The sequence below is a fragment of the Garra rufa genome, chromosome 14 (genome assembly GCF_049309525.1).
Source record: "Garra rufa chromosome 14, GarRuf1.0, whole genome shotgun sequence".
NCBI lineage: Eukaryota > Metazoa > Chordata > Actinopteri > Cypriniformes > Cyprinidae > Garra > Garra rufa.
The window spans coordinates 13,691,057-13,701,286 of NC_133374.1; the positions used below are offsets into that span (position 1 = coordinate 13,691,057).

The following is a 10,230-nucleotide window of genomic DNA, read 5'->3' on the forward strand; positions in this document are numbered from 1 at the left end:
AAAGCGTTTGAACCCCGATAATCGCTGCTTTCAGCTATATTTAATTTAGTTTTCTTTGCTCACAAAAAGTATTCTCAAACCACTCATGTCATATGGACTATTTTAACAATGTCCTTACTACCTTTCTAGGTCTTGAACGTGTCAGTTGCATTGCTGAGAAAGCTCTCAGATTTAATCAAAAATATCTAAATGTGTTTCAAAGATGAATGAAGGTCTTACAGGTTTGGAACAACATGAGGGAGACTAATTAAAGGTTGTATCAGCGATTTCTAGCCTGAAACATAAAGTGTAAAATTCAGCTGATCTTTCATCACGATCCGCTCGCTGCCTGCCCCATAAATTGTCTGTGAAAAAACCGCGTCTCTCTGGTCAGGCTAGGGTCCGAGATATGCCAAAACAACAATCGGCACTACCAACCTTTCCACAGATAAACAAACAGTGTTCCAACCAATCAGCGTCAGGGGTTTGGTGTTGTGGACTTTCGCTCCGCCTCCCTCACATCCCTGCACCAGTAGGAAAGTCCACAACACGAACCCCCTGACGCTGATTGGTTGGAACACGGTTTGTTTATCTGTGGAATAGTTGATAGCGCCGATTGTTTTTTTGGCATATCTCGGACCCTAGGCTGACCAGAGAGACGCGGTTTTTTCACAGACAATTTATGGGGCAGGCAGCAAGCGGATCGTGAAGAAAGGTCAGCTGAATTTGACACTTTATGTTTTAGGCTAGAAATCGCTGATACAACCTTTAATGACAGAATTTAATTTTTTGGGTGAATTATCTCTTTAAGAAATACTGTGCTAATGTTCTGATACTAACACTGTAAAACTGTCCAGGTGTCGGCAGGCAGGGAGTGGTACATTCACACCATCTACACCGTACGATCCAGAAACAACGCTAATCGAGGCATTGGGAAAAGGAGCCTTGAATATCATTCTCTGACACACAGCCACTCAATTTCCAAAAGGTCAGCTACCCATGTTCCAGATTTGGCTCAGGATATCGGTGCAGAAAATAACCGCGGCACGAACATCTTACACATAGCGCTGGACCGCAGCGCTCAAAAACATCCCAACCATCACGAGGAATCCCAAGCGGAGGGTATCGTTCCTAGAGAACTGAATCAAAGGGACTCTAGTGATGATCAACTTGTCTTGATCATAGGAGTCTTGGTAGGTCTTCTCTTCACCATCCTCCTTGCCATTCTCGTCTTTCTGGTGGTGCGATCTAGACGGGACAAGAACGTCGCCAAGCCTCCAAAAGGCTCCAGCAGCACAGAGCCCATGATGACACAAGGCCTCAGTAGCAACGACAGTTCAGAGGTTTGATTTTCCCAACAGTGGACTCTTTTATTCAAATCACTTTTTGTTTGCAAGTGCCTCTTGTTCATTTGCTCGGGCACGCAAAGACATATAGTGACTCGGAGTGGTTGCGCTCTACCTCTCCTCGGGATTTTGTTGGTCCGAAAGTGTACTTGAATTTCAAAAGCACTTCTGTTGTTACTGCTTTAATAACTGTTTGAAGTCTGAATCTTTTGCCGAGAGAATGGGTTGTAAACTAATGTTACTACTGCTTGATGGCATTGATATTCATCCAAATGAAAGTTTTACTTTGTATCCAAAGGTGCTAGATGAAAGAACGGTATTCTGGGAAATATGATAATGTATAAATACTGGTTGTTTTCAGTCACTGATCATTTTTAATCGTTTTTTGGTACTATAAGGCTGAAAGAATCAAATTGTAGTCTATACTGGATGGGTGATTCATCCATGATCGTTATTTTATTTTTATTTTTTTTTACATTTATGTTGTTGTTTCTTTTGCAGGATGAAATGTAACTTTGATAACATCGAATTTGTGTTTTTGTTTCATCAAGTTTCTATAAACGTGAATTGGTTTCATTTTTGTCAAAACAAAAGCACATTAGTGTTCATTTTTTCTGTATTTTACGTATTTATGGTCACTGTTGAGTTTGCATGGTTTTCTTTTTCTTTTTATCTACACTTATTGTGTAAAAAATGTATTATATTGTATTGTAAGTCAGATAAAATGTTTGGGAAAATAATCAATGATTTTTGCCATGTAACATTTCTTTGACGTTTCACAGTCAGCAGTTGTTGCTTCTTTTGTATGGAGATCATTGTCATGACTTGTGTACCTGAATGTGATGCGGATTAGCATGGTATCATATGAACATTAATGAGATAAAAGTGAGCTTTTCTTTGGGATGCCTCAACACACCCACACACAAACACAAACCCCATACGGATTTATTAGTCAAACAACATGACAGCTGGAATTATTTAGTATTTTTTAATGTAATTCAGTCCAAGAATATAGAATATGCATAGTATAGTATAAATAATATATGCAGCTCTGGAAAAAAAAAAAGAAGAAACCACTGCCAAATTATCAGTTTCTCTTACTATATTATAGGTTATGTGTTTTAGTAAAATGTACGTTTTTGTTTTAATTTTAATAAATTACTGAAAACATTTATCCCAAATTCCAAATAACCATAATGTTGTTTAATGCATTTATTTGTAGAAAATTACAACTGGTCAAAACAACAACAAAAAATATGCAGTGTTTTCAGATGTCAAATAATGCAAAGAAAACAAGTTTGTTGCGAATAAAGTGAACATAAAAGAAATGTCGATTGCGGCATTAAAATGTACATCTGCACATGTTGCATCCTATTTCTTTTTATGCGTTTTTACTCTATTGCGCATTAACCAATCACATACGTTTCTGTTGAGTTTATGAATACAGTGGCCAATCATAAGTTTCAGATGAGTCATTGCTGATGGAGTTTTGTTCTTTGTGCGTGCTTGCTGACTAAATTCTGCACTCCAGTGAATTATTTTATCATAAACAACAAAGTGCAGACCGAGCACAGTATAATGGCTGACAGGACTGATGAAGCTCACTCATCACCTGTACCAAAGTCTTCTGTTTGATATATTCTGCGTCTAAATAAACGCAGTTCCTGTAAAGAAAGAAGAGACAGAAGTAGCTAGCTCCGTTAAATATTTTTAAGGCAGTTAAACTAAAAAAATAATTGCCTGCGATAACTGCTAATTTTGACAGCACTAGAAAATAATAGGCTACTATATTATTGACTTTACCTGACTTTAGGAAAATAATATTAAGTGAGGGGAGGATGAAACGGGGAAGTGGAAACTAAAAGGAAAAGTGAAACTAAAAGTACAAATGAACTAATGCGAAAGAGGTTTTTCCGCATATTCTCTCACGTGGAAACAGATGCCTGTGTGTTAATATACGATACTTGCGTCCACACCAGTGAACGATAACTGTCTGTTTTTGTTGCATTTACACGACTTCAACTAATAGATGTCCTCAGCATGCACGTTTCGAGAGCATCTACACAAGGGCTATTCAATTAAATTGAAATGCATATTCAGTAAAATGAACTAATAATGCCAACACCAACAATAATAAATGGTTAACATTAGTGCTGTCTGTCAATCAATAAAAAAGTCACATTTTCTGTAATTAATCATGATTAATCGCATATTTGTATTGTCATAATTTCACACTAAATCTCCAAATTAATGTAGAAACAACAAAGTATATTTTAAATATGTTTAATTGCATCTTTTTTTTACCAAGTAGCCTATTATTGAAATATTGATATCAGTACTGCTACTGGTGTCTCTATTAAATGCATTTTCCTCAGTTTTACCTATTAATTATAGCCATTCAACTTTACAGTAAAATTGAAAGCCATTATTTTTAATATTGAATAGGCTCTGAAATGTATAGCAACTTTTTATTTAAATGATTTTAAAATAATCTTCGCATAAGCTATAAATTATATATGTGTAACCGAGCTTTCGTATTGGGTTCGCCTAAACACTTTTACAATAATAAAATAATGAAAACGAGACCAAGAGGTTCACTGAACGGTGCATACTTTTTATTTTTATTTTTCACATAGCACACCAAACTCGGGGGCGCTCTCATCCAACCATGCGCGTGCACTTCTCTTGCCTACTGCAAGCCCTGAGGGACAGAATGCCTTTCACACACATGTAACATCCCATTGCCTTAACTTCACCTCAGGAAATGATCTGTTACATATACAGATTATTATTGCCATATAGGCCTACTGGTTATAATTGTGACTGGATGTATTTTTTTTTTTTAATTTTACATAAGTGTATGTTTACCACAAAGTATATTTTGGCCAACAAAAACATTCGAATTGGATCAAAAGAGCTTTAAGGAACTAGAAATAGTGGTGTGAAATGCTTGAAAGTCATCGAAAAGTGTTTGAATCTCTTTCTCAAATGGCTATACAAACCCTGAAATGAACATTCGATTTCTGCCACAACACCATGGTTATGTTGACGTTACTTTTGGTTGTCTGACATGCGTTGGCGCTGTTTATAACAGAATTCTGAGCAGAATTTGAATGATTCTCACTAAATCTGTCAGCAACCTTATTCATTCTGGGTGAGTTCAAACACTTCTCACTGAATCTCGCAGCACTGTGCAGTTACAGCGTCGCAAAATCAACTTTGGTTCTCGAATAAGGCTGTTCTGAGCTCAGACAAGTGTGCTTGCGTTGCGCTCCGAGCTGATAAACTGCCCGCGCTGCGCAGCTCAAACGCTATAGCGCGGTTTTATTTAGCTTTCGTTTCGTTTGCCGTTTTATGTGTCATATATGAAACAGAAATGTCAGCGCTTATGAGTTGAACAACGCGGTGGTCGCGCCAGTGCGACCACTCATAATTTAGTCGCGCCGGCTGAAAAAATGCGACCATTGGTGGCAGTCCGGAGCCCTGCTGCACTGTAAAAAATATGATGTGCTATCTACTTAAAAAAAATATGGTAACAATATTACACGTATTATTTTTAAGCAGTTTTTAAGGCCCGATTTTTTTAAGTAGAATTTACTTGAATAAATCATGTAAAAAATCCTGAATTATTTAGCCAAACACATGATGATTTTAATATTATTAGTAGAATGAGCCTTTTTATTTTAAGCAAATAAAACACAAGTTACTCATATTTATTAAGAAAAATTACTTATTATTATTATTATTATTATTTTATTATTCATATAAAAAAACCATTTTATAAAGGAATAAATACACAATGCTTTTTTGGTGTTAAACATGCTTTTATTCAATATTCCACTCGTATCAAAATGGTAAACGTTATCTGTAAAATAGTCTATAAAACATTTACAGCAGTTTTAAGATCTGAAAAACAATATAATGCAAGCGCTTGTCAACTCTGCCGTCTATTGATGTTGCGGTCTCAGGTAGATTGTTGTTCTTGGGTCTCTTGCTTTTCTTTTTTGGCTGGCCCGTGCCAGTGTTGCCACCTTGTGAACAAACTTAAGTTACTGAAAAAGCAATTCAGGCCACCTGAGCGTACTTCTGTCTCTGATGTAGATGATTAATCTAATCTATCGTAAACTATCGGATCTCTAACGCAGTCAATGTAGCGGAATAAAAACAATACGACCTCTTTTCTACTGCACCTTTAAAGGAGGCAAGACAATGTTGTCTAAACTATGAATTCCTGAGGTAATTTATGTTTTATGTTACCCTGCTTGCTGTGCAATGTCTGTTTGCTCCTCTACAATGTGACCTGCTATTTCAAATGTACAAGCCCTTTAAATTTGAATTAATTCTGTTTAGCTGTCAGTGTTTTATCGTTGATCGGCTGGAAAAAAAATTGTTCTGAAACTGATCCCAACGATATCGTTGCCCTGTATCGTTATAGTCGTGGTGTGAACTCTGCTGTTCTTTTAAATTTGAAACGATTTTTAGAATGTTATCTTTATAGTTATAGTTATCGTGCTTGGTGTGAACGGGCCTACTTTTAGCCTTACCCTGGAGTTGCTTCACCCTCCGCCTATGAATATATGGTGGAATAACCAAGATTTAAATCTTTAATGCATCTAGTTTTTCACATTGCTGTTGGGTGACTTTTTGCCACTCCTGGTGCAAAAATTCAGTCAGCTCGACTTTGGTGGTCCTCCATCCACATCTTGAGTGACCTGGCTATGTGTCATAGAGCATCGTCCTGCTAGAAAAAAATAGTTGAGGAGCATTGTCTGAGCAGAAGGAAGCAAGTGTTTGTCCAGGCCAAACTTGTACATGGAGACTTTCTTTTCAGAAATCAAATGTGTGCACTGACTTCAAGAGAAGGCATGGCCAAAATAACAAACCAAAAATCTGCCTTGGGAGTATACCTAAACTAAACTTCTCAAACAAAAACAAAATAAACCACAGAAATGTACACTGCCTATGTAGTCACAAAACAGGAGGAGGGATGCAGAAAAAAACAGCTATCAGAAAGCAAGAAACAATTAATCAAGATGACAACCAGATAATGGTGACTATAGGTAGTGCAAACAATCATACACAAATCACACACTAGTTACAACAAGGTGAGCTGGGATGGGCTTGGCTGGTCACAACAAAGGTTTCTCAACTTCTGAGAGTTTCTGTTTTGCTTTTATGCTGCCTCACTCCCAAGGCAGTTGTGAGTGAGCAGGGCACAAACTAACACAGGGTTAGTTGTAAACATTTACTAATTGTTAAAGTCACACCTGATTTGTTCAGATGGGATTAGGACTTGGCTTTATGAAAACCAGTCAAGTTCTTCCACACTGACTAAATCAATCATTTCATTTCTGTGAGAGCTCTGTGTGAAGGGAGGGAAGTTTTTTTTTCATTAGATCAGATACATTTTAAACTGTCATGTTACAATGCGTTACAGTGTGTATCCAAAATTATTCATACCCTTTTCAATAATCAATAGAAAAGCCTTTATTGGCTATTACAGCAATCAAACGCTTCCTGTAACTGCTGACCAGCTTTTTGCATGCCTCCACTGGTATTTTTGCCCATTCATTTGTAGCGATAAGCTCCAACTCTTTCAGGTTGGGTTGATAGTTTGTATTCAGTGCCACGTTTTGCAAAGAGTTAATAAAGAGTAAGGCAGTGTGCAGTTTTGACTTATATACAGTGCCTTGCGAAAACCCCTTCATTTTACTCACGTTTTATGTTGCAGTCTTTTGTTAAACTGCTTTAAATTACTTTTCCCCCCATATCAATCTACACTCCATACACCATAATGAAAAAGCAAAAACAGAATTTAACTTTGTAAATTTATTTTAAAAAACTGAAATAAGTACATTGCATAAGTATTCAAACCCTTAACTCAGTACTTAGCTGAAACACCTTTACAGCCTCAAGTCTTTTTGGGTATAATGCGACAGGCTTTGCACATTAGCATTTGGCAATTTTCTGCCATTCTTCTCACCTCTTCACCTTTCAAGCTTTGTCAGGTTGGATGGGGCAGGTGCACATTTTTAGGTTTCTCCAGAAATATTTGATTAGGTTCAAGCCCAGGCTGTGGCTGGGCCACTCAAGGACATTCACAGAGTTGTCTATAAGCCCCACTTGCTGTGTGCTTAGGGTCATTGCCCTGTTGGAAGGTAAAACTTCTGCCCAGTCTGAGGTTCTGAATGCTCTTCATCAGACCAGAGAATCTTGTTTCTCACAATCTAGGAAGAGTCTTGGTTGTGTCAATCATCTACATGCTTCTGTAAACCTTCAATGCAGCAGATTTGAACTCTTCCCCAGATCTGTACTTTGACACAATCATGAGTTCTACAGGCAGTTCTTTTGACCCCAGGGCTTGGTTTTTGCTCTAATTTGCATTTTCAGCTGTTACACCTTTTATTAAAATGTGTGTGTGCCTTTCCAGGTCATACCCATTCAATTGACTTTGCCGCAGGTTAACTTCACTTTAAATATAGTAACATCTACAAGCAATATGAATGCTCCTGAGCTAAATTGCAAGTGTCCAAGATAAGGGTATGAATACTTATGCAATTGAATCATTTAAGTTTTTTATTTTTAAGAAATTTGCAAAGATGTTAAAAAACACTTTTTTGCTTTGTCATTATGGTGTATGGAGTATGGAAGCCCGTTTCCGCCACTGAATAAAAAAAAAAAATAAAGTATTGCAACTTTTTTTCTCAGAATTGCGAGATAAAAACTCGCAATTCTGACTTTGTTTCTCAGAATTGCGAGTTATAAAGTCAGAATTGCGAGATATAAAGTCGCAATTGCGAGATATAAAGTCAGAATTCTGAGATATAAAGTCGCAATTGCGAGTTATAAAGTCAGAATTCTGAGATATAAAGTCGCAATTGAACAGAGTTAAAAGTCAGAATTCTGAGATATAAAGTCGCATTGCGAGAAAAAAAAGTCAGAATTCTGACTTTTTTTCTCGCAATTGCGACTTTATATCTCAGAATTCTGACTTTATAACTCCCAATTGCGACTTTATATCTCAGAATTCTGACTTTATAACTCGCAATTGCGACTTTATATCTCAGAATTCTGACTTTATAACTCGCAATTGCGACTTTATATCTCAGAATTCTGACTTTATAACTCGCAATTGCGACTTTATATCTCAGAATTCTGACTTTATAACTCGCAATTGCGACTTTATATCTCAGAATTCTGACTTTATATCTCGCAATTGCGACTTTATATCTCACAATTCTGACTTTATAACTCGCAATTCTGAGAAAAAAAGTCAGAATTGCGCGTTTTTATCTCGCAATTCTGAGAAAAAAAGTCGCAATACTTTATTTATTTATTTTATTCAGTGGCGGAAACGGGCTTCCATAATGGAGTGTAGATTGATGTGGGGGAAAAAAATGTTTTTTAAAGCAGCTGAAAATAAGCCTGCAACATAACACAACTTGAAAATTAAGGGGTTTAATACTTATGCAAGGCACTATATATATATATATATATTTATACAAAAAAATGTTTGATAACTGAGATGCAAATTAAGTTTCACAGGCATTTGAAGAACAGAAATGGAATAATAAAGTAGTACAGTCCATCTCGCCTCATGGACTGCACCAGATTTGCTGGTTCTTGCTGTGAGATGTTACCCCATTCTTCCATCAATGTGTACAGTGAGGCATGAAAAAGTACAGCATCATTAAAATAGAACTTTTTTTATACGTCAGTTTATACGTCAACACTGAAACTGAATACAGATTTCCAATCTGACGTGCTTCACCAGTTTTCTCTCTGCTTAACAACAACATTTCATGCCAACAACGTCAAATGTCACAACAAAAATACCCACAATTGGCTGGTGTGTACTTGCTATATACTGTATATATTTGCTAGAATGTGACAGCTACACTGAAAAAAATGATTATGGCCCCAATTAAATTAAGCATGATTCAATTTCGCTAGTTTAAATAATAAAAATTTAGTTTTTGATTTTAATTAATAAGTATTAATTGGTTTTAAGCGAATTACATGTGTTTTAAATCCAAGCCATGTGAATTAATTAAATTCAGTTAGAAAATATTAAGTAAACTTTCTGCGCATGCGCACAAATGCACATTCTCCCTGGCGCCAAAAGGAGTTTCCAGTCACGACTCAGTCAGGTTCACGGTGGGAACTTTTCATTCAGGACCCGGAGTTTTCATCATTCGGTCGATTTACACGGTGAGTAATATTTATGTGAGTAATAATGTAGTGTAGCACTGTTTATTACAGTAAATAGTTTGTTCGCTGTATAAATAATATCAGCAAAATGAGTCTTTGGGAGAAATTCCACAGCGACCAACGGACGCCCAGCTAACACAATTACGTCGTGACGACGTTACTGGACCGGACCATATTCGTAGCAGCGACGTACCAAATAACGTGCCAGCGACGTAACTTTGTGATTCCCATATTCGTCGTAGCGACGTTATTTGGTACGTTGCTGGAACGTGATGAGTACGTCTCCACGACCAAACTGGCACGTCGTGAGCACGTTACTATAAAGGACCACATTGGTCGCGGCGACGTTCCAAATAACGTACCAGCGACGTAACTTTGTGATTCCCATATTCGTCGTAGCGACGTTATTGCGTTACGTTGCTAGGACGTGGCAAGTACGTCCTAACGACCAAACTAGCACCTTCCCAGTATTTTTAATATTTGCTTCTCACCTTTAGTCCTGTCCGAGGATGTGTTCCTACCACCTTGAAATCAGTATATAATGACAAACTCAAACATTTTCTGCTGTAAAAAACAAACACTAAATCCTTATGTTTTCAAATTGTTGTAGTTTTTGTAAATATATTCACTGCATACATGCAAACCAATGCAAAATCATTAAATTCCAACTGAAATTCAGCAAAAACACAGTGCA

At 36.9% G+C, this 10,230-nt stretch overlaps 1 protein-coding gene across 4 annotated transcripts in view; it reads left to right on the forward strand.

Moving 5' to 3' along the window:
- frem2b (FRAS1 related extracellular matrix 2b) overlaps positions 1 to 2,565 on the forward strand; it is a 109,953-nt gene extending 107,388 nt beyond the window's left edge. For all 4 annotated transcript variants that reach the window (XM_073817649.1, XM_073817650.1, XM_073817647.1 and 1 more), the window contains exon 24: positions 837 to 2,565. In XM_073817649.1, the coding sequence (XP_073673750.1) occupies positions 837 to 1,328 (492 nt within the window). In that variant the 3' untranslated portion in view covers positions 1,329 to 2,565. The remainder of the gene's footprint in view (positions 1 to 836) is intronic.
- The last annotated feature ends 7,665 nt before the right edge of the window (positions 2,566 to 10,230 follow it).